At 47.7% G+C, this 24,483-nt stretch overlaps 1 protein-coding gene across 2 annotated transcripts; it reads right to left on the bottom strand.

Moving 5' to 3' along the window:
- Window positions 1-220: 220 nt before the first annotated feature.
- FBXO21 (F-box protein 21) lies at window positions 221-23,903 on the bottom strand. 2 transcript variants are annotated; one of them, XM_014959516.1, is made up of 12 exons: window positions 23,586-23,888; window positions 20,489-20,624; window positions 18,936-19,030; window positions 17,379-17,500; window positions 14,973-15,119; window positions 14,130-14,263; window positions 13,785-13,921; window positions 12,593-12,769; window positions 10,969-11,101; window positions 7,744-7,934; window positions 6,628-6,785; window positions 221-1,431 (listed from the first exon to the last, which is right to left on the bottom strand). In XM_014959516.1, the coding sequence occupies exons 1-12, from the start codon at window positions 23,819-23,821 to the stop codon at window positions 1,253-1,255; spliced, it is 1,845 nt and encodes a 614-aa protein (XP_014815002.1). In that variant the 5' UTR covers window positions 23,822-23,888; the 3' UTR covers window positions 221-1,252. The 2 variants fall into 2 exon arrangements, with proteins under 2 accessions (XP_014815002.1, XP_014815003.1); XM_014959517.1 differs by having other exon boundaries at window positions 1,198-1,431; window positions 6,590-6,785; window positions 23,586-23,903.
- Between the last annotated feature and the right edge of the window lie 580 nt (window positions 23,904-24,483).

The following is a 24,483-nucleotide window of genomic DNA, read 5'->3' as shown; positions in this document are numbered from 1 at the left end:
CCACACAGATATGCAGGCTCTGTATATGCACACACACCGTGCACTCTGCATCCCATAATACCTGAACCCAGAGGAAAACCTTTTCCACAGGTTTCCAGGCCTTTAAGATGTGTTGAAATTCATGTGTCTTGAGCTGCTAAAGCTCTTCCCTTCCGGGCAGCGTAGCACGTGCTCCCCCCAAATCTGTTCTCTTTTGGCAAAAAGGAAGGAGGCCTCGGGCTGCAGGAATTAACATCTCTATTCCATACAGAGATGACCTGGCTGACTCTGGGCTCGGCCAGTTTCCAGTCATGATCCCGCTGTATTGCATAAATACCTATAGATTGGAGACAGCAGTGAGTGGGAGCTCCCCAAACATCCAAGTCATTCGGGTGCTGACCTCAAGGCTTCCACGAAAAGGTGCCACGAGGTTCAGAATCGTCCTGGGAGCACTCACGGCTCTGCCACAGCTCCGGCCTTGGACATAAGTGAAGAAAAGACCAAAAAACGAGGTAAAAACATGGACTGGGTGTGTTTAGCAGGCATGAAAAAGGGCTAGAAGCTCATCTTCTGCATCAGGAGAGTTTGCATCATCAGCGAGGTGGCCAACTGGACTTCAGTGTAACCAATGCGCTTGCCACCCCTGGAAGGGGTTTGTGCTGGGGCTCTTTCCCAGGCCCGTAAGGATATTTGGAATTGGAATCGTGGCTCTGTGAACAATCAGACTACGGAGGTGAAGCAAAATCTGACCAAAAATTCAGACCGAAGAAGACAACAGTGAAAGGTAAGAGACTTTAAAAACTATCACCTGCATGAGATATACATTAGAAAAAAAAAACACCACCAAACCAAAACAATCCCATAACCAAACAAAAACCCCACAACACTGCAAGGACAAGCAACTTCCTTCTCTGGAAGAGGGGCTCCTTCCATATTCCACACCGGGGATCTCACTGTGTGGACCTTCTAAGCAAAGACAATCATGGAACGAGCAGAATGCGCAAATCCTTCCAAAGGACAACGCGCTTCCTGGCACGACCGTCCCTGCCAGATCCTTACACTTGGCCTCAACTACCAAGGTGTCCCTGTGCCTTCGGGCCAGAACGGGCAGACAGGCAACGGAAAGATGCTATAGCACCAGTTACAAAGTTCAATGCAGTTTCCAATGCATTAAGCCAAAGGATTGTCACCAAACTTGCCTTCCCTGCAAGTTTTGCAAAGAGGGTAAAAAGCTACACTCCAGCTGCTTCCGTCCTCACGCTGCCTTCTGCTCTCACTCCTTGCCTGAACTGTAGATCTTCTGAACTGTGGCACGGGTGAGCTCCAGATCCTCCGGGTACCGAATTTCTAGCTCGGTATTTGCTAAGTAGTGAATGCCGGTAAACTCCGAAAAATAGCGGCCGATGTCAGGGTGAGGGATCTCCCGAGGCTCAGAGTTATATTCCAGGTTCTCTGTTAGGAAAAAGGAAAGACTCGGTTATCACCACATGAAACAGCCTGCCACGAGGCAGTAAATCCTACGCGCCTCTCTCAAGTCTTGTTTAGAATCATAGAATCATTGAGGTTGGAAGAGACCCTTGGGATCATCGAGTCCAACCATCTCCCCTACTCTACAAAGTCCTCCCCTACACCATGTCCCTCAGCACTGCATCTAAACGGCCCTTAAACACAGCCAGGGATGATGGTGACTCAACCCCCTCCCTGGGCAGCCTGTTCCAATGCCCAACCACTCTTTCGGTGAAAAATTCCTTCCTAATGTTCAATCTAAACCTCCCCTGTTGGAGCTTGAAGCCGTTCCCTCTCGTTCTATTGTTAATTACCTGTGAGAAGAGACCAGCACCAACCTCTCTACAGTGTCCTTTCAAGTAGTTGTAGAGAGTGATGAGGTCTCCCCTCAGCCTCCTCTTCCTCACACTAAACAGCCCCAGCTCCTTCAGCCGCTCTTCATATGATTTGTCTTCCAGGCCCTTCACTAGTTTCGTTGCCCTCCTCTGCACTCGCTCCAGCACCTCCAGATCTCTCTTGTATTGAGGTGCCCAAAACTGGACACAACACTCGAGGTGTGGCCTCACCAGTGCTGAGTACAGGGGCACAATCACCTCCCTACTTCTGCTGGTCACACTATTTTTGATACAAGCCAGGATGCCATTGGCTTTCTTGCCCCCCTGGGCACACGCCGGCTCATATTCAGCCGTTTGTCAACTCGAACCCCCAGGTCTCTTTCCTCCAGGCAGCTCCAGCCACACTTCCCCCAGCCTGTAGCGCTGCAGGGGGTTGGTGTGGCCCAAGTGCAGGACCTGGCACTTGCCCTTGTTGAAACTCATGCCATTGGTATTGGCCCAGTGATCCAATCTATCTAGGTCCCTCTGTAGGGCTTCCCTATCCTCCTGGGAGTCAACACTCCTGCTTAACTTGGTATCATCTGCAAACTTGCTGATGATACACCCTATGTATCATCAGCAAGTTTGCAGATGATACCAAGTTTGTGTGTCTAGAAACACCACCTCCTGAGGCTTTAAAGAAAAAACACCCCTAATCCAGGAAAATGTGCACAGAGCTGACCCCGTTTCCTAGTGGCACAAAAACTATTTCATGCCTGATACCACTCTGTCTGACATGAGGTCGGAGTAGCAGGACACTGACCCGCTCCCACTCTGCTGCTCACAGGTCTGGGTTGTGAGGGCAGGGAGAAGCTGCGGCACCGAGCTCTGATCCCTTCAATCCCGTGGGAGAGCAGTTTCTAGGAGAGATCCTGCTCCAAGGCTCCGAGGTGAGGCTTGGAGCCTCAAGGCACAAGGTTGTCCTGGTAGAGGAGCCGAGCGCTAACTTGTTCCAAGTCACCAGCCTGTGTTTCAACCACCTCGAGTCACCAGCCTGGATGTTCATGCACGTCTCATGCCGCAGAATCAACTTTTCTCAATCCAAACTTCCCAAAAGTTATGAGGAATCATAGAATCATAGAATTGCCCAGGCCGGAAGGGACCTCCAAAGGCCATCTAGTCCAACCCCCCCGCAGTCAGCAGGGACACCCCCAACTAGACCAGGTTGCCCAGGGCCTCGTCGAGCCTCTCCTTGAACATCTCCAGGGATGGGGCCTCAACCACCTCCCTGGGCAACCTGTTCCAGTGCTCCACCACCCTCACAGTGAAGAACCCTCTCCTCATCTCCAGTCTAAATCTGTTCCCCTCCAGCTTGAAGCCATTGCCCCTCGTCCTGTCACTGCAGGCCTTTCTAAACAGGCTCTCCCCAGCCTTCCTGTAGGCCCCCTTCAGGTACTGGAAGGCTGCTATTAGGTCTCCCCGGAGCCTCCTCTTCTCCAGGCTGAACAACCCCAGCTCCCTCAGCCTGTCCTCGTAGCAGAGGTGCTCCATCCCCCTGATCATCCTTGTGGCCCTCCTCTGGACCCTCTCCATCAGGTCCATGTCCTTCTTATATTGAGGGCTCCAGACCTGCACACAATATTCCAGGTGAGGTCTCACCAGAGCAGAGTAAAATGGCAGAATCACCTCTCTCGACCTGCTGGCAACGCTTCTTTTGATGCAGCCCAGGATGGGATTGGCCTTCTGGGCTGCAGCTGCCCACTGCCTGCTCATGTCCAGCTTCTCATCCAGGAAGTCCCTAAGAAGAGCACATCGATTCTTTCCCAGAGCACCCCGTTTCCCCCCTGGTGCTAAAGATCACCTGATTAGGCACAACAGTCCAACACCACAGAAGTTAAAACGCAGAGGCGACCCCAGCTGAGGGCCCCTGTGCTCCTGCAGCGTGACCAGGAGACAGCCCAGCAGTAAATCACATGCACAAGAACCCTGCAGCACTCCCCAGACAATGTCATTTTTTCCTGCACGGCGCCAAATATAAAGGTAAAAACAAAAGCTGCCCAACTCCCAAAGCCTGACTTCCCTACAAGGCAAGGTAGAAACAAGATGGGACGCAGAGAACATCATTCAGGAATAATTCATCCGTCTCTGAAACTATCCAGCTCGCTACAGAGAGCACACAGAAGTCGTATTAATCCACACAGGCTCTTTGAAGCTACTGCACGTCAGTGTGTGCAGCCAAAAAGCACAAGACTCAGTGGGCTGGTGCAGTCCTACGGGCTTGCAAAGTACCTTTTTCATACACTGCACCACTGCAGAAAACAATTTACACTCCAGTATGCTCTGCAGGAGCATGGCTGAGCAGTGAGGGAAAAACACAGCGACGAAACAGGAGCTGGCAAGGGAGAAGAGATGGGGACGAGTGAGTTTGGCACTAGGTGGGAGCCTGAGAAACGTGCTGACGAGCAGTTTTGAGCCACAGATACCTGGGCTGTGCTGCCACGGAGCAAACAAAAGACAGACAAGAGCAGACAAGTAGATGGATACCAAATTCACCCTATGAAACAGGAGTTTTGCAATTAGCTACAGCTCAACCTGTCAAGTCACAGGAAGGACTCAAACTGAGGTACCTACAAGCTTGGTGTTACTTCTGAGCAGGTTCGATAAAAATCTGCACACAGATTTGTCTCAGATTCTTTCAGTAAAAAGCTATCACAGAATCATAGGATGGTTTGGGTTGGAAGGGACCTTAAAGCCCACCCAGTGCCACCCCCTGCCCTGGGCAGGGACACCTCCCACCACACCAGGTTGCTCCAAGCCCCCTCCAACCTGCCCTTGAACCCCTCCAGGGATGGGGCAGCCACAGCTTCTCGGGGCAACCTGGGCCAGGCTCTCACCACCCTCACACCAAACAAGTTCTTCCCCACAGCTCAGCTCCATCTCCCCTCTTGCAGGGTCAAACCCTTCCCCCTCCTCCTGTGGCTCCCCTCCCTCATCCAGAGTCCCTCCCCAGCTTTCCTGGAGCCCCTTGAGGGACTGGAAGGGGCTCCAAGGTCTCCCCGGAGCCTTCTCTTCTCCAGGCTGAACCCCCCCAACTCTCTCAGCCCCCCCTCCCAGCAGAGGGGCTCCAGCCCTCCCAGCATCTCCGGGGCCTCCTCTGGCCCCGCTCCAACAGCTCCATGTCCTTCTGCTGGTGGTGGCCCCAGAGCTGGAGGCAGCACTGGGGGGTGTCTCCCCAGAGCGGAGCAGAGGGGCAGAATCCCCCCCTGGCCCTGCTGGCCACGCTGCTGGGGATGCAGCCCAGGGGTGGGGGGTTTCTGGGCTCCCAGCGCACGTTGAGGGGCGTGTGGAGCTTCTCACCCACCAGCACCCCAAGTCCTTCTCCTCAGGGCTGCTCTCAATCCATTCTCCTGTCATCCCCTCCCCAAACATCAGGTCAGTAAGTTATGAAATTGTCCCTCCCCAAATGATCTGAGGATGCATTTCAGAGGGGACACTCGACAGTCAGGCAGCAAGATTTCAGTGAGCAAGGACAAACCCTTCTATTTTCCCTCGCAATAGTAAAGCACTTGGATGCTACAGAGATGACAGTGTCAACCTACAGCTTGGCTAAAATACTCAGTGCTCTGGAACCAGCCAGCATTATACTTGTTTAGAAACAGTTAGACAAAAGATGTAAGAGATGACTCAGACCCAGAAGCTCTGTGGACAATTATCCGATTAGTTTTCACTGAGATACATATTTTAATATCAATCCATGGCACACAAAATTTTTTGTTTTTTTTAAAAATTCTCTAAGAGGCCAAGTACTGCCTAATAAGAGTCCTAAGGCTGAGCTGAAATATTCCTGGTCCCCACTTCATCTTTTTGGACTACTAAAGTAACTCTCAGGACAGTGAGAAACACCTGCACTTTAAACCTGCACAGGTAGGAGTGCCCAGTCCAGTAAAACCACCTCTTGCTCACAGGCACGGAGCAGAACACGCTTGGGAGCACCCTCTAGTGAAAGAGCTGAACTGCATTTTGTAAATATATTTTCCCCTCCGGCAGCTTCCACGTCGTGTCTCAGCAAAGTCAGGCTGTGCAGCCACCCCAGCTGGATGGGATGTCTCTGTATCACGGGGAGAACAACAAACAGGAGGCAAAGAAATACTCTGTTTAAGATGTACAGAGTTACAGATATGTATGAGTAGGGTTTTTTTTTTTCCCTTTTGAACCTCAGTTCAATATTCCTTGTACCCCAACCTCATATTCTGACATCAGACAAGAATTTCCTTTCCTAGGCGATGGGTGATAGAGATTCCACAAATGCAAAGAGGTTTAGAAGAGGTGTTCAATTTTGTCCTATTCATATCAGAGGTGGCACTACCTGTGTTCTCTGGGATCTTGGCACACACAGTCTCTCCATGAAAGACACACACTGACAAGCAAAGTCTGTTCTCTCTCACCAGACCCTATTTTGAGGTCCTGCCCAAAGCACAGCTGTAATTTCAAAGGATGAGAACTGCTGACAGAACTTCAGACTTCAGCAAAAGCTGAATTACCTCTTTTAAAAGCAAACGTCAAGGCTGACACCATAAAGCAAGTCACATCCAAACCCACATTTCTAAGGCAAAAGGAGATGACACCAGAGTGGTCCTTACTGTTCAGTCCCAGCAGTGCTCATTTCACAGAGAGCAAACAATGCAGGCCATGAATTCAAGATCACTCTCCTTCCTACCTCAACCTTAACTAACAGTTTGTTTCATACTTAAAAGAGCTAATCATTTAAGCATCTCTTTCTCCTAACGTACCTCGAAACAGACAGCAAACACAAGAGAGTCCTGCTCACCTTGAGCAGCATATCTGCAAGAGCCATCTTCCACTAGGACGTTGTAGAAAGGCTGGTGGGGGCCATGTGGAAGGCTGTGGACGTTCATATTCCGAATCCATTCATGCCCCATCATGCAGGCAGGATCCCAGCCATAAATCACACAGTTATAGCCATATCTAATTAAAAAAAATAAAAATGCACACCAAGAACTGTGAAAACTCCAGAGCCAGCTCTTCTTCCTCAAGATTAATATAGCACAAACAGGATAGGAGCCTCCTGTGAGTTGGCACAAGGAGGAGAGGACAAGAGGGGGGAAAAAAAAAAGAATTCAAAAAGATTATATGCGTATGTGAGTGTATTTTGAGGTGGGGGGAAATGAGCAGGAGTGACAGGATAAACAAATAGCTGAGGACAAAGGAAAACCAAATGTGAGCAAGAAATGAAAATGGGAAAGAGACTGGAAGTCAGCAACCAGGAGAACAGGAAACAAGAAACGGGGAGAGAATAAACCATCCTACTGTTTTGTGCAATTACTTCCATCACACAGACGGGGCAATCCCAATATAGAACTCCCCAAAACAAAGCCATCCTTATTTTCACATTATTTATGGATTAATTGCGAGGTTTAACTCTCACTGCTGACACCCTTAAAATACACTCCAGATGTCTTGTTGAGTTGGAGGAGTGGCTGAAGCAAAGCAGTGCTGGCACATCATTGTGGCAGAGCAGCCCAGGCAGGAACACAAAGCCTCTGTGCAACGCAGGAAAAGAATCTGAGAGTCTTTTTTGAAGTTCATTCTGTTCCACAGTCCCTCATTAACTGATTACTGCTGTTTCTTCGAGAGCTCTGGACTGTGGAAATTTTCGCTGTGCGATACACGATGACTCAGACAAGTCACCTCACAAGCTTCTCTCTGCAACAGCAGCGAAGACACCCGCTCTCTCAAAGGACAGACAGGGCTGCCCCCATTTTTCTACGAGGTACACGGTGTAGATGTACGTGCCTGGCATTTTCCATTCCAGGTACCTCCTCGGCGGATAAACCCACGTCTCATTACTGTCAGAACAAAATACTCCTGCACTCGTCATTACAGAACAGCCTGCTCATGTGGGGAGGGCTTTTGAAGAGCTCACCTTTTGTGTTTCATAATGAGGCCGATGGAGAAGCAGACCTCCTTGTGCTTCTCATCCGAGCGGTGCTTCACCTCCGGCCCCACCTCCTCCTTCCGCCGCTCGATGTGCTCCAGGGTGTGTTGAACCAAGTACCCCACGGCCCCGTGCTGCGAGGGGTCCAAAGCCTGAATGTGCTGCAAGATGTCCAGAACCTTCAGCAACCAAAACAGAAAGACAGATTCAGAACAAGTCTCTACAGCAGTCCCAACGCTTACAAACACGTACAGACACATTTCTCAAGTCAGCTGGTCTAAGTGCCCAGGCCTAGGTCTGCCACAGTTTTCCACACAGATTGAGAACTTCTGCTCTCTCCCAAAAAGTTCTTCACACTTGTTTAGCCTGCAGAAATTGCAGAGTCCTCTCCTTTTCTATCTGCAGAGCTCCCCGCTTCCAAGGAAGGGCACTGTTGAGCACAGTAACTCCATGAAGCTCAGTCACACAAGGTAGTCGTGTTGCATTTTGTGACCACAGGGCATTGACAAGCCCATTTGGAGGTTTCTTGAAATGTCTGGAGAATAAGTCTTATGAGGAGAGGCTGAGGGAGCTGGGGTTATTCAGCCTGGAGAAGAGGAGGCTGAGGGGAGACCTTATTGCTCTCTCCAACTCCCTGAAAGGAGGGTGTAGAGAGGTGGGGGTCGGTCTCTTCTCTCAAGTCACAGGTGACAGGACAAGAGGAAATGGCCTCAAGTTGCACCAGGGGAGGTTCAGGCTGGATATTAGGAAAAATTTTTTCACTGAAAGGGTTCTCAGCCCTTGGAATGGGCTGCCCAGGGAGGTGGTTGAGGCCCCATCCCTGGAGGTGTTCAAAAGACGGGTTGATGTAGTGCTGGGAGGTCTGGTTTAGTGATGATGCTCCTTGTTTGTTGTGTGGGTGTCTATTTTTGTCAGTCAGGTTGACGGTTGGACAAGATGATCTTTAAGGTCCCTTCCAACCTAGAAGATTCTGTGATTCTGTTAAGAGAATATGGTTGTTCGCCTCCCAGACTGCTACTGGGAAGTGATTCCAGATGACTTCTCTGCACTTCAGAACAAACATTTTAATTTAAATGAGTTCCTCAGCATGTCTGTGGGAGCCTGGCAGAGGGAAAAGTAGGGCAGCACAGAAGGAAATGCAAATACCCTGTGTGATGTTACTAGTGAAGGAGAGGCAGGGAACCTGCTTGTCTCAGGATGACTAAAGAACCCTGACTTTAAGAGTTCTCTCAAGGCAGCAACCCTGTAGATCCAGAACACCTGCCTACCAACACCCTCTGGCAAACTACCAGAGCATCTGCTGCCAAGTTTGTTAGAGGCAGGCAATGCAGGTTTTACCTCTTCATTTTTTTTGGTCCCTTGCTCTTACCAAAACTCTTGCCTAAGCCAGTTGGGAAAAGACAGATAAATCCATCCCAACATCAAATCCCTCAGGTGCTATCACAGTTCCAAAATCTGACACACCTTCACACCTGGTGGAAGGACTGTCTCCTCAATCACGTGCTGGAAGGTTTGGTCATTCTACATTCAGAGCAGCAGCAGAAGAGGAATAGAGATCTCAGGCTGTTGAGCAAGAACATCAGCCAAGAGGTGAAGAAAATAAATTCAGAAGAACAGGTGGGTTATTAGGTACGAGAAGAAGAAACACAGCTCAGGCTTCTTGGCCACCTTAATTTTCTGGCATCTTAAGAAGGATGTGAAAATCCTGAAAAATCCCACAAAAAGGGGAAGGCCTAGTACAGTGACCACAGCTGCAAGGGATTCCTGGCAATTTAATTTACTGTTATTTGCAAACAGTTAGGACAACATTCTGTGTAGCTCTGCTTGACTTTTAAGATTTTTCTACAACTTTCCGTAAATCCAGCAGGCTTCTATTAAATCCGTCATCTTCTGTTGTGTCAGACACAGAGCATCCTCTCTGGCAGACACATTCCCACCCGACAGCCTGGAACAACTGGATGCACGTGGGGATGCAAAACTGAAAAGCCCAAATTTGCACATTTTCATTGCATCTGGCAACATGGTGCAGAGAAACTTTGTGTAAAAGCTCAGCCACGGGGCTGTATTATTTGTTCTGGGGACAGCAAAATGCACGTATGCAAAGCCTTGGTGCTTTATGAACACGTCACTGAGTGCCAGAAAGGGGAAGGAATATCTTTCAGTGTTTCACTTCACTGTCCCCTATTTACGTTGCCATTTCAGCTCAGTGAATTTCAGCTCACAATTTCTTAGTTCGTGCTGTTTTTCTTCCTCTGGCGACCCTAAAACTTGCTGCCTTAAGAAAGGAAGGGGAAGCTTAGCGCAGGTTGTTCTTCAAAAGGAAGGCAGCTTCTCCAGCAGCCCTACGCTTCAGTTAATTTGATGGAAAAAGCTTTGTTTTCTGCTTTCTGCTCAGCTGTCCGGCCAATGCTTCTGCCCCCTCACCCAAACCTCACATCTGGAAATAGCACAGGCAGTGCCCAAGAGTGTGAGCTTCACTAACAGGAAATTTTGACGAGGGAACATCTCTTTGCTGTAGTGACACACTAAAGAAATAATACTTTTTTTGAGTTATGAGCTTCTTCCCTGTGCCTTCTGCTGACTCAGTGAAAGATAGAGGTGATCCAGACAAGTTGTAAGTCTCAGCACCTTCCTTCCCACTTTCACAAGACAGCAGGACTCAGGTTGCTAAGCTAAAGAAGAATCCCAAGAATTAAACAAAGTTCCCAAGAAGGATCTTGCTTTTTCACAAGAGCAATTGTGTGGCTGAAGTTTCAGAGAATAGCTTTGGTTTTATTTATAAAAGATAACTCCCTACAAGTTTTCCAACAAGGTAATTGCTGCTTTTACAGGAATCTTGCAAGAGTTTTACCACCACAATCTAGGTATAAACCAAGTAGGATGCTCTTCTAACCTACACCTAGAAGTCCACAGTATTGGTTGCAAGAGAAGCTGTCAGACTTGGGCAGTAAATCATAAATTATGACTCAGACTCCAGGCTGCTCCTGAGTCTCCCTAGGGCCAGCCAGAATCATCCTCTTTTCCCTGCTTCACATTGTAAAAATTGATTCTCTGAAACGTGATAACTCATTCAATTGTGTTTATTACAGAAACAACTTGTGGCAGACTGTAATGCAAGCTGACGTAGTCCAAAAAAAACCCAAATAAAAATCAATAAACTAGTGTTAATAGTGCTTAGCCTATCAGAAAACATACAACCGAGTGGCGAGGTACCTTTTCTGGCCAGATTCCCAGGTGGAAGTATAACCTGGCCTGGAGCATTAGATGCTGCACGTTGTCTGGATACATGGCCAGGTACAGATCCAACGAGTCTCTCAAGAGCTGGTAAGACTGATCAGTGCTTTCTCTGCCAGCAAAAAAGAAACCCAGTTGTAAGGCTAGCTCTTCAGCCCCTGTCCCCAGTGACAGGGATAGTCACCAAAAACAATGCTACAGGTTCGTGCTCAGGAAGAGCAATTCCAGCACACACTGTCACTCGTCACATCCAACGCTCAGCTCAGAAGGAAAAATGCCACACAACCCATGACTGGACTCCACCCTCCCACCTCACTGGTATTCTACTTGGTCAAATAATCCTACATAGAGATTTCACTCTCCAGGCCACTCCCTTTTTGAAATCTGCTTTTGTTCCTCTAGCTTAATTACACCTAAAGCAATCCTTTCACTCTGGGATTCCTGTCTATGGCTACTTATAAAACTAAATTTTCTACCAACAGTACCTTTGAAACCCCAGCAGTGTGCCCAGGTGGCCAAGAAGGCCAACAGCACCCTGGCCTGTATCAGGAGCAGCGTGGTGAGCAGGACTTGGGAGGTGATGGTCCCCCTTCAACAGCACCCTGGCCTGTATCAGGAGCAGCATGGTGAGTAGGACTTGGGAAGTGATGGTCCCCCTGTACTGGGCAGTGGGTGAGGCCCCACCTCGAGGGCTGTGCCCAGTTTTGGGCCCCTTCCCACTAAAAAGACCTTGAGGTGCTGGAGTGGGTCCAGAGAAGGGCAACGGAGCTGGTGAGGGGTCTGGAGCACAAGTCTTGTGAGGAGAGGCTGAGGGAGCTGGGGGTGTTCAGCCTGGAGAAGAGGAGGCTGAGGGGAGACCTTCTCGCTCTCTCCAACTCCCTGAAAGGAGGGTGTAGCCAGGGGGGGTTGGTCTCTTCTCCTGAGGAACAGGTGATGGGACAAGAGGAAATGGCCTCAAGTTGTACGAGGGGAGGTTCAGATTGGAGATTGGGAACAATTTTTACACAGAAAGGGTTATTAAGCCTTGGAATGGGCTGCCCAGGGAAGTGGTTGAGGCACCATCCCTGGAGGGATTTAATAGACGGGTTGACCTAGTGTTAGAGATATGATTTAGTGATGGTTTTTATCAGAGTTAGGCTGATGGTTGGACTGGATGATCTGAAAGGTCCCTTCCAACCTAGACAATTCTATGATTTGAGCTAATGGGCTGTGCTTACCAGATCATAACGAAGGTCTCTGTTCCTAAGGGAATGGTGGACAGCCCCTATCAGCTTTTCACAAAGAAACAACAACAAAAAAAAAAAAGATCTGCCCATTTTCTTGAGACAGCCCCTATCAGCTTTTCACAAAGAAACAAAAAGATCTGCCCATTTTCTTGAGGGGAACTAGTTTTACTAAATACTCGCTACTGCTGTGGGTGATTAAAAGCAACTAGACAATGCAAGGTGACATACAGAAATTCAAGACACCCCGGGGGTAACTGTGACCTTTTAAAGCACACACTCAAACACTGTGAAGAGGCAGTATCAGATAGGCAGACACTATACTCCGGGCCCTTTTCCCATCCCCACAGGCCCTACAGGCCAGATGATTCTCAACTCACCGCTTGCCGAGGTTTAAGAGGTTTCCCACCATACGCTGCAAAACCTCTTTTGAAGTCACCACGCCATAGAACTCCTCTGTCACATGGTGGCCAATAAGGTACTCGCACTCCTTCACCGTCAGCTGCTTCCCCTTCCCAAAGGCATCAATGTAGGTGTAGTCAAAAATATCTGTGCTTCTATCAAAACAACAAGGAAATTAAATTGTGATGGTGGGTCTCGTGGTAAGACAAGATTTCTGTTCTTCCCTCAGCACCTTCAAACTCATTTGTAAAACAAAGGTCATTCTTACCTCAGCTCCCTCCTAAAGAGAGATTATTAGTGACAGAACGAGAGGGAATGGCTTCAAGCTCCAACAGGGGAGGTTTAGACTGGGGGGGAGTCCCCATCCCTGGCTGTGTTTAAGGGCCGTTTAGATGCAGTGCTGAGGGACATGGTGTAGGGGAGGACTTTGTAGAGTAGGATAGATGGTTGGACTCGATGATCCCAAGGGTCTCTTCCAACCTAGACCATTCTATAATTCTATCTGGTACCTTCTCTCTTTGTCTAGCTGCTTCTTCAGACAAACTTACGTGGGAAAAGACAGAAAAAACAAGGGGACTTTTCACTCCATCCTGCCAGTTCTTTCCTTCAGATATTTTCGGGTTGGCTGTAGCTATTGCTAGATTATATTATGACACTGCACTGGGAAGTGTAACAGAGCCCACGCGTATGGCATCTGAGGCCTAGTGCCAAAAGAGGTATATATAGACAAAACCATTGCTCTGAATTGGACTGCTGATGTCATTCACAAAACCCAGATTTCTGTAAATTGATCATGATCTGGTCAAAGACGTATCCTGCGCTGACTCAGAGAATTAAATGAGTGCCCAGAACAGCAGCAATGGTTTCTCGCAACTGTTCTGCATGAAAGGTTACATGAAATCAGCCCCTTTTGATTTTCTTTTTGGTTTTTCATGGTTTTCTTAAATAAGAGAAACATTACCTCACGGCTACTATTATTTCACACTCAGGACATCTGTTACCATTCATCAACAGCAGAATTTAATTCTGGGAAAACTTTTAGAGACCTGATCTTTTTATCGTAATTACGGATGGAAAATAACTAAACATTCTGGTACAGCTCTGGAGCCACAAATGCTTTCTGGCTTTTATTACCATGGACAAAACTTCAAAATTGAGCAGATGACTTACCCTTCTTTTCCTTGACACCACCTGAGCAGAAAATGGCTAGGGAAGTTGACTGGTTCAAGCTTGACTCCCAGCTGCCTGGCAATTGTTAAATAAAGCACAGACAAACTGATGGGAATTCCCGTCCTGCGGATCAAAACCTGGGGGATAAAAACGTGATAAAAACATGTGGGTTATTAAGAAGAAACACAAAACCTCAAGGTTTGATTTTACAAATGGAAATACACCAACTTGGCAAAATATGCAACAAAAGATGACATTTGTCTGACTGCATTTGGACAAATAAACACCACAGATAGAATGTCTCAAGCCTTGCAACCTCCTAGTTTTTGCCTAACATACACGTACCTGGTGAATGTAGGAATTCAGGGAGTTATAGTAATCCAGCTCGTTTCCTTTGTATTTTAACTGCTCATACAGGACACAATTCATAGCATCAAGTACCTGCCGCTGAAGCTCCACTTCTGGAATCACCACCTCTCCTAAAAACACATACAATGAAATAAAGACTGAGAAAACAACTGTTCTTAACCTTTATGCAATGAACCTTATATCAAAATTCTTCATATGGAGTAAGAACACAAGAGATTCATCTCAATTTGGACAGTCAAGAGACAGGGCACTGCAGCTGGATGTGTCACGCTGCCCGGGCACAAGTGGGAAATGGCCCTTCACTGCTCAAGAGACCCAGTTAGGCCACTCCAGGTACACAGATACAGGCAGACACTCATTCTCTCTTGGAAAGACAGCAAACATTGGATAGTGCTTCGGAAAAACAAGGAGCAAAATGCTGCCTGACCTTTGGAGGTGTTAAACCACGTACCTTTTCTACTGCTGCGGTCTTTCTGAGACTCGCAGAGGAAGAGAAGTCAATCCCCCTGTCCCACAGCTCTGCTACAGATATTAGGACTACTTAAGACTTCAGGGACAAAAAAGAAGAAATTCCCTAATTCCTTCCTAATACTATTTTTCTTAGACAGCATCAGATGGACTGACAATCCTGGGCTTTTGAGCCCCTGTGGCTCACCAAATGGTGAATGATGGTTTAAGCAAACGTCGGAATATGCTTGCCAGGGGATAAAGAACAACAGCTCTTTAGGCTGCAATAATCCAGCAGCTGTTTCACCTCGTCTGCCTGTACCCAAACTTGCAGGAACACTCTGCAGCAAAGCACACGTTTCTGTACAGTACCTGCCTTGGAAGCCAAGCTGGGGTGCCGTGGGTTTTTCGTCCGCAGGACTTTGCGCACTTTATCCGTGATATCGTCCACCTGTGCCTGGACACTCTTTAAGCAGATGTCTGACAGGGGGTTACAGTATTGATCAATTAAAACAGCACCTGGAAAAAACAAACTATATAAGAAACAGGACTTCAGTTTTTTTTCCTTTGCTTGGTTTTTACCTCCTGTAAATTCCAGGCATGCAGCAAGCAATTGCAGCAGAACACAAGAGCTTTCCTTTTAAAATCTGCAGTCATATATTGGATTTCATCACACAAAATGCAAAGAATAAACTGACATGATAAACACCAATTAAATTCAGTATTCCCCTCTCCACCACCCTGGAAGGCAAAGCAACAGATAGTACATTGAGCAGGTAAGCTGTTGGACCGGGCTTTACCAGCCAACTCTTTGGTCACAATGCACCTTCTGGCATCCTCCCAACTTACAATGTTTTTTTTTTATTTAGAGCCTGAAACAAACTCGGCTTCACTTCTGCTTCAGTTCTGATTTCTTCCTGCCATATCCTCCATAACTATCATTCTTGCTCATCATTCCTTCTTCTGCTACATTCATCTTTCTCTTCCACGCCTGCTCTCCATCTTCATGTCAGAAACCCACTATAACAGAACAGCCTCTTCTGTCAAACTTCGGCAGGAGAAAAATACCCTTTCATAGAATCTTCTCCTTGCCATCTTGTCACCACTGCTCTTTCCAAAGTCTCCCTGTTTTTCAATCTTTGGAATCAACTGCATTCACCTCTAAGACTTCTGCATAGATTATACCTCTTCAGCTTCCTCCACTGCTTCGTTAGCAGGAAGCATTTCTCCTCCTGCTTCCTTAGCACTTCCATGACAGGCCCATATTCAAGGATTTCAGCAGAGAGCCACCCCATGTCCTCCTTCTCTCCCCTCCAAACTGTTCCCCGTGCTGACCAGCTGAAACTTCACAAAAGACTGCCTGCTGGTGCTCTGAAAATACCTCCATGGCAGACAAACGCATGCATTTGTGAGCCACATGACTAAGTTACATAATTAACTGTCTCAGTTATTTCCAGAAAAGGCCACTTTAGGCTTTCCTCTCTTGCCCTAACACAGTCCCTTCTTCAAAGTCTATTGCCACTAACGAAAACCAGCTTTGGTGTTAAAGACTCGTTTGAATGACGTTCTTGAGGTATGTACCAACAGTAAGTGATTCTTCTACAGACACCATGAGCTTCTGGGGCATTCAGAAGACTATCTTCTCCACAGGAAGCTTGAAGAAAAGAATAATCCACCAGACCTGAGGACACGAATTGCAGAAAAGCCTTTGCATTCTTCATATCAGGTGCATGTGCCTTCCTACCCCACAAGTGGACTTCCATCCATTCCCCAGCTCTAGATGGCATAGTGGTCAGACTGCTCTCGAAAGAAAGCCACAGCACATGGGCTACAACAACAACTCCCCCTGCCTGCAGCTTGCTCCTAGCCCTTATCTGAGAAGCTCTTGGGAAAGGATAGCATGGAACCGACCCAGTAGCACATCAGTTGGTCTGTTAGACCATATCAGGTCCAGAGGACACCACGGTGACGTTGCGAGGGCTGGAGCCCCTCTGCTGTGAGAACAGGCTGAGAGAGTTGGGGGGGGTTCAGCCTGGAGAAGAGAAGGCTCTGGGGAGCCCTTGGAGCCCCTTCCAGTCCCTCAAGGGGCTCCAGGAAAGCTGGGGAGGGACTCTGGATGAGGGAGGGGAGCCCTGGGAGGAGGGGGAAGGTTTTGACACGGAAAGAGGGAAGATGGAGCTGAGATGTGGGGAAGAACTTGTTTGGTGTGAGGGTGGTGAGAGCCTGGCCCAGGTTGCCCCGAGAAGCTGTGACTGCCCCATCCCTGGAGGGGTTCAAGGGCAGGTTGGGGGGGGAGCTTGGAGCAACCTGGTGTGGTGGGAGGTGTCCCTGCCCAGTGGACAGGACAGGGGGTGGGACTGGATGGTCTTTGAGGTCCCTTCCAACCCAAACCATTCTGTGATTCTACGATTTAGCCCATGGGCTACAGTTAAAATGCTTCTGCAGTGTCAGTGAATTAGACAGTGAGCTACTGCTGATCTTCTCAATACATCATTCAAGATGCAAATACATTGTCTAATATTTTCTCCACTGCTTTTAAGCTCATCTGTCCGTGGGCAATTATTCAAACTCTGACAGAACCTACTGTAATCCTGACATTCTGATGCAACGCTATGCAACCACTGCAAGATTTTATAGATTTCAGGCACATCAAAAACCCAAACAATTCTGAGTCGTTGTCCAAGCTGAAATACAAGCAAAGGTGTCTCTTTCCAAGTAAAACAAGTGATGGAAAGCTGTGATGAGGTGCTCCGCATGGGATTTCTGCCAAAGACTTACCCTCCAAAAATGACTGCCGATCAGTTGGGCGCTGAAGATACTCCTTCAGATTTTTTAATATATTCTGTTGCCGTAGGAAGTATAGAATTTTCTTTGCATAGTACTTCCAGGTGAGACCTTTCCTGCAGATTTAAATACAAAAATGAGTATTGTCCTGAACAAGCATTTAAAGGGTGAACATTTTGATTTAACTGTTCCAGTGAATACAGGTTTACAATTTAGACTACTGCTTTTCTTAGCAAGTCTTACAACACTATCACTGAAGAGTCAACCAAAAAGGTAAATATTAAGAGGAAATTTCATCCTCAAAAAAACCCACAAGATAAGACACCTGCAAAACATTGTTCCTATATTTCCCTGCTTACATTTCCTCTCCTCCAGACTGCAGGTCAAATCACCCTTCTCCATCCTACTGGACAGGAGAACAATCAAACCTCGTAACACTTTATCTTCTCCCAGTAAATTGGGATGCTCAATAGGGACAACTGCTTTATTGGGATATCTTCCAGGGAAATGATTTAGCCTAATGCTCCTGAATGGCAATGACTACAGCTTAATCAGGGTGTAATTAGCATCAATTCTGCTTTATGGGGAGGCATTTGGCCAGTGCAAAGGCTCAAAAGCTTTTTAACCAGTTGTCAAATGAGAGATGTTTAGTCCCAGTTCAAATAGGGAAGGTAATAAAATGGATGTGAAAAAGCAAAAATGAGATGATTGCCATTCCAGTTGTGTTTTTTCAAGCTCTACTAACAGTCTCTTTAATCAAGGCTATTAGGCTCCATTAAGAGCAATCTCTCGCTGCTTCGTATCACAGCAAAATCAGCATGGTTTATACCCTACCAGCAGAAAAAACTTGAAGTAAAGCAGTGACTTATTCATCTTGCCCAGTGTTAACCACGGTGATGAGAATACTCAGGCAGATGATAACCACGAGTTCTATTCACCCACTTGGCATTTTCCCTGAGTGAATAATTTACAGAACTGCAAATTTTGCAGTGGCTGAATTAAACTCAGTTGCTTATTTGCAGACAAAAACTGGACCAACCTACTACAGCTAAGAAAAGGAACAAGAGTAGGAAAAAAAAAAAAGCTGTAGTTTCATGATTCAGGGTGGCAACCCTCATGGAGTATTCCTCCTTCCCTCCGGTGCTGTGGCCTCATTCTGCAAATCAGTGCAGCAAACGGATCCTTTTTTTAATTTAAACCTGGAATATGAGGATGGGAACTCCTTAAGCCAAAACTGCTGCAGAAAAAAGGGTACATGGAACAACATGTCCCGAGAGACATCATGAACTGGCAAGGAAATAAGCAACAAGCAGCAGCACAAGGCCATAGGACTTCCTTCTTGTCAAATAATTTACACGGTTTCTTTTGGGAATATTAAATTTGTCCTGAAATTAAACACACAGCAACACTTCCCAGCTTTGGTAAGCCTGGGGACGTTGTTTTGTGAGAGTGACAAAAGGGCAGAAGCTGAGGCCAGGTCACCACAGTACCATTCTCCTTTAACCAGTGAAAGGGGGAAAATCCCTTCCATTTCTAACCCCTCTTTCTTACCTTCCTTCCATGTTCAGGATACACATCAGCTCATCCTCAAAAAAATGACTTGGGCACCCGAGAGTCTCTATGTCACTGAATCCATCACAGGGGACCTATCAAACCAGACAACAATGAATTATGGGGAGCACAACAGATTCATCCCAAAAGAATGTAATTCCATAAAAAGTCTCAAATACAATTTTATTTTTTAAAAATCTATGAAGATCTTAAAAATGTCCAGCTCACCAAACCAGACAACAATGAATTATGGGGAGCATAATTCATCCCAACAGATTCATCCCAAAAGAATGTAATTTCATAAAAAGTCTCAAATACAATTTTATTATTTAAAAATCTATTAAGATCTTAAAAATGTCCAGCTCAACAAGTACTCACAGTCTCTACTCCACAGATTTATTACAAGGATCCACTGAGAGTCCCAGTAGTGTCCTACAGGAATTTGAGCTAATTACTACAGCAGTGGGGGCTCCTACAGCAGGTGTACAGACCAGCACAAGCTTATGCAGGCTGGACCCAAGCTGAATGTCATTTTAATGTGGAATCATCTTTTTCCTGTGGTTGACTGAACCTCTAGAAGTCCCCCCTAGTGCAGCAGATTGCTCCTAGGAGAAGGAACAAAGGAGCAGGAACCTTCATTTCAGCCTCAAATTTACACTGAAAAACCTCACCTGATTAATTACAAGCCCTCACCCAGAGCAATCAGCTTCTTGAAAGAATTTTTTGAAGCAATCACTAGTTATCTATATTCAGAAGAGTTATTTTCTTCCAAAATTTGGTATTATTTTTTATAAGCTTTGATTGAATTGTACCAAATCTTTTTGCTTTCAAACTTTTCAGTACAGGACACAGGCTAATAGAGTAAGGAAAAAGCAATTCTTATTACGCTGTATCTTAGTGGGCACCCCACAGGATCTACTGCAACTGGGTTGAAAGTCTCTTCCCCTCAACTCTACGCAGGGATTCAAGCTGCAGTTCCTACCCCCACCAACGAAGCAAACAGACAATGAAATAGCTGTTGTCCCACGTGCAAGTCAGTCTCTCAGAGACCAGGTTTTCACCTTCATCACAGTGAACTCAAAAGCATCTTGGCATCATGGTTGGGTAAAGAACTTAAATATTACACTTTCCAATGCAGTGAACCTATTGCACCTTGGTCCTGTCCTCAAATGACTCCTGACAACTCACAGAATGTATCCTCGCGCAAGGTCTGCGGTGAGATAAATTAACAGGCTGTGGAACAGGTTTGTGTCAACAAACCAGCAGTCTTTCTGAAGTTCCCAGAGCCAGGTCTGAACACGCAGAAATGGGCAAAGAGCTTTTAAAGCTGCAGCGGCACCAGCTGAACGTGATGCTTTGGATTCTATGCATCTTCAGGCTTCGGACTGTCTCTCCCCTTCTGGCTGGTGATCCAGCATTTTCACTCAAAGTGAGGAAAGAGGAAATTTCTGATTGCTTAGTTGAAAGGATGTGAAGGGAGAGGAAAGGCAAACTAATAAAAAGTACTAAACAAGTAGCTAGGCTGCTGCACATACACAGAGAAGATGACTTACGTGTTCTGAAAAGAACCTTTTGGAGAACGAAGCTACAATTCTCTGGGCTTCTAGACCAGCGTTGTGCCGTGCTTTGTATTCTTCAAGCCAGCTAACACTGTCTGTGTGGCTGTAGTATTTCAGCAGCGATGGCCATCTACACAACAAGACAGAAGGGAACAGGTTCATTAGTATTTCAACATCACTGAGAACCTCCAGATCCATAAAACGTTCCTTATTGTAACCATACGACTTGTGAAGCTGAGACATTGCCAAGACACAGTACAACTCTAAATGTAATTGTATAAATTAATCTAATGATTGATTCAAGCATTAAAACATAAATCCAACCGATTTCATCTGTGTATTAATGGTTGTTTCAGAGTAAGTTCTCCTGAAGCCTGCCAACAAGAAACCTTCAAACAAGTTCATACTCTGGGTATTTCAATATTTCAATTTGAGATTTCCCCCGGTGCTTTGCAAGATAAGCACAGGTATCACATTAGTAGAAGAGAGGCAGAGTTTTATAATAGAACAAAATAATTTGCTATTCTGAAGATGTATCACATGTAAGCTAACTTGGCATCTAATGGAATGAGAATTCATTGTCCTGTGTTCTTCCAATTACCTCATGGGTCTAATTAAAAGGATGCACAAAACAGAGCTCCCTCTGTTGCCCTTGCTGACGGCAACATCTACTGGAGGAAAACAGAATTCTGAAGTCAAATTGTGACAGCTAAATGCTTCTGCAGTTCATTTTTAATACAAGAAATAATTATTAAAAAAAACCCTCACACCTTTCTTGTAAAAGCAAGCTGTATCTTCTTTGCCAAGTCTGAAAGTTCAAAAGCTAAAACACACTCCACAGCTTACTAAGAAGCGTTTCAAGGCTCAATTGAAAACCTAACTTCAGGTAATGTTTTGGAGGCAGCAGCACCTTTTCTAATAAAAGGGCATGTACTGCCACAACACAGCCCTGTGCCAGAAAATATATACAGCACAGCAACACACGACTGTTCTGAGGATACCAAGATCACTTGTGTATGAAACATGACAAAGAATCAGCACAGATGGAAATATTTTGGACACCACGGGAAAGAAAGCTGAGAGTAAGGCCTTTTGTCATTTACAGGGGCATTTATTTCACACTTTGAAATTCTATTAATTATTACTGGTTTTTACAAAGCATTTTCCTTCAACTAGAAGGATTAGGTTCTTTTCAGGTAATACATATAAATATATATACACACAAATTTTTATATATCGATATATTTTTACTTTTATTAATAGAGAGAAGGCAAAATGTTTCAATCACTACTTCTACCAACTGACCAAAAGTCACAGTTGCGTCCGGCCACACATGGGAGATATTTTACTCCCAGTTAATAATAAAACTACACTGCAACTGCAGTTACAAAATAAAGTCAAAGACTAAGCAAATAACTTTGTGTTATATAACAACCCCTCTCCTGATGGATCCCAGCCATTCATCTACCGCTGAAACCCAGCCACACCGTAATAACAATTACAATCATTTATTTTTAGGATGAGAAAGAGTAATTTCTTGGGTTGAAATGATATTGAAAATTTGAGGAAGATAAAGTGCAATTACTCACGGTGGAACGCAGCCAGGACGACAAGGGCGATGTGCAAACTCCTGCCAAAAGTTCTATTATCAAAGACAGAGGAGGGCAGCAGCTTGTGCTAATCACCTACCACATTGAATTTCAGCTGCTGGATCTGAACCATTTTTAAACTTTCAGGTTTGCTTCAGAAATTAGAGCCACTGAATTGGTGAAAGGATCTGGCCAGCCGTCCCAGGCCATAGCTCAGTGAATTGAGGAAGCTGTAATTGTTCAGCAGCCTTTTTCACTGGTGGAAAGACAATAATCCTCTCCTTTGAGCTGTGCTAAATTTTAGAAGCCAACTGGCAATTGGATAAAGCATTATTGCTACTTTTCCTGTGCCAAAACACAGACAAAACCAGGTAGCAGATGAGCGTGCTCTATTCTAGATAGGTTGGCAAACCCCAGTGATGGACTGGAGTTTCTAGAACTGCTGAAACCACTGTGGCATAAGCATTATCAATAATAATGCTCATGCTTTATTCCCAGCTAAAGCGTGGCCAGTGAAACTGTTAATAACACAGCTATACCCTTATCAGACACCGTGTGCCTTTGAGGGAAACTGAACTCATACGGAGCAGAAGTCACTACAAAGGATTTTTAGGGTGGTGAGAGCCTGGCCCAGGTTGCCCCAAGAAGCTGTGGCTGCCCCATCCCTGGAGGGGTTCAAGGCCACGTTGGAGGGGGCTTGGAGCAACCTGGTGTGGTGGGAGGTGTCCCTGCCCAGGGCAGGGGGTTGGAACTCGATGATCTTTAAGGTCCCTTCCAACCTGAACTATTCTGTGATTCTATGATTTTGGTTTCTGGGAAAACAGCTCCCCCAAAAGCGCTACAAATAAACACCTCTTTGCTGTAAAGCATCAGTCCTGTGACAGAACAAGTCTTGGCAGTTGTTGTGGAAGCTGCTGGCTGACATTGCCTACCTTAGCGGGATGAGAGAGGACACTCAGCAACCCAAAATGCATGTGCCCTGTGTCTGCACCACTGCCAGCCCCCACACGGGGCCTGCAGGTAATCCAAGTGCCCAGCTGTGGAAGGGGCTGCAAAGAACCACCTCCACGGAGCAAGGTGGGGCTCCTGTGGTCTCCTCCTGCGGGATTTCGGCGGGGAAGCAGCCTTGTGACAGTCCCTGCCATCCCTGCTTGGGAAGGACTTCTCCTCACCCCTTATACACAGCAGAAAGCCGCAGGGCTCCTCCCGCCCGTCAGAGGTTCTGCACACACCTTGCAGAGCCAGCAAGAGAGACACAGATGGGGTGTATGGGGTGCATTCCTCCCCCCAGGCGCACCCCGGCCCTCCCAGGCCGAGGGGACAGAGGGCACCGTCCCCCGGTGCCCGCTGAACCCCCCCCGGTAGGGCCTGGCCTGCGCTGACCGGGCCCTCCCGCCACCGGGGCGCTGAGGAGAGGCCCGGCTACCCCTCGCCCACCCTCGCAGCTCCCCCCGGAGGGCCATGCCGGGCCTGGCCGTGCCGTGCCGGTCGGCGGTGCCCACCTGAGGCGAAAGCGCTCCCGCCACACCTTGCCGCGGGGCTGGCAGGCCTCACGCAGCCGGCGGCAGGTGCAGGACACCCGCCCGATGTCGGCGGCTCCCAGCACGTCGCAGCAGAGGATTAGCTCCAGCAGCTCGCCCGGCAGGTCCGTCAGGCCCATCCCGTCGGCGTCAACCTCCGCCGCGCCCCGAGGCCCTCCCGGCCCCGCCGGGCCTGAGCCCTCCGCCGCCGCCGCCATCTTGGATGTTTACCTGGGCGCCCCCCCTCCTCCCCGCGGGCGGGGTTAGGGAGCGTCTCACGCTTCCGGCGCAGAGGGAAGGCGGAGGAACGGCCCCGGGGAGCGTCTGCCAAGTGCCGCCGCCCCGCAAAGCGCAGAGCGGAGGGGCGCTTCGCCTGTGCAAGCGCCGCTAGGGAGCGTCTGCCAAGTGCGGCGGCGGCGGCGCGGGGCGGAGCGCGCCGCCTCGCCAGGTCAAGGGCAGCGGCGGGGACTAGGGAGCGTCTGCAAAGTTCCTACCCCAGGAAGGGGCGTCCGCCTCCAGGGAGGCTGGGGACCTCCGGCCCCTCAAAGGCTGCCGGCCGCCCCGGCGGTCGGTAAGAGACCGTGGCCCACCCCGAGTCCCGGGGAGGTTGCGGGGAGCCAGGCGGGTGCAAGTGGTCTGTGCCAGCCTGCCCTGGGCTAGCAGGGCCTGAGGGGCAGAGGGGAAGCCGTGTCTGAGGTGACGCTGCTGCCATGTCTGTGCAGCACCTGAGGGAATGTCACCACCATGTCTGCGGTAACACCTGAGGGAATGCCACCTCCATGTCTGTGGTAACACCCGAGGTAACGCCACCTCAATGCCTGTGGTAGCACCTGAGGCAATGCTGTCTCTGTATTTGAGGTAGCGCCTGAGGGAATGCTGC

This window comes from Calidris pugnax, unplaced genomic scaffold (assembly GCF_001431845.1).
Source record: "Calidris pugnax isolate Ruff unplaced genomic scaffold, ASM143184v1 scaffold413, whole genome shotgun sequence".
Taxonomy (NCBI): Eukaryota; Metazoa; Chordata; class Aves; order Charadriiformes; family Scolopacidae; genus Calidris; species Calidris pugnax.
This window is presented reverse-complemented; position numbering and strand designations above follow the sequence as displayed.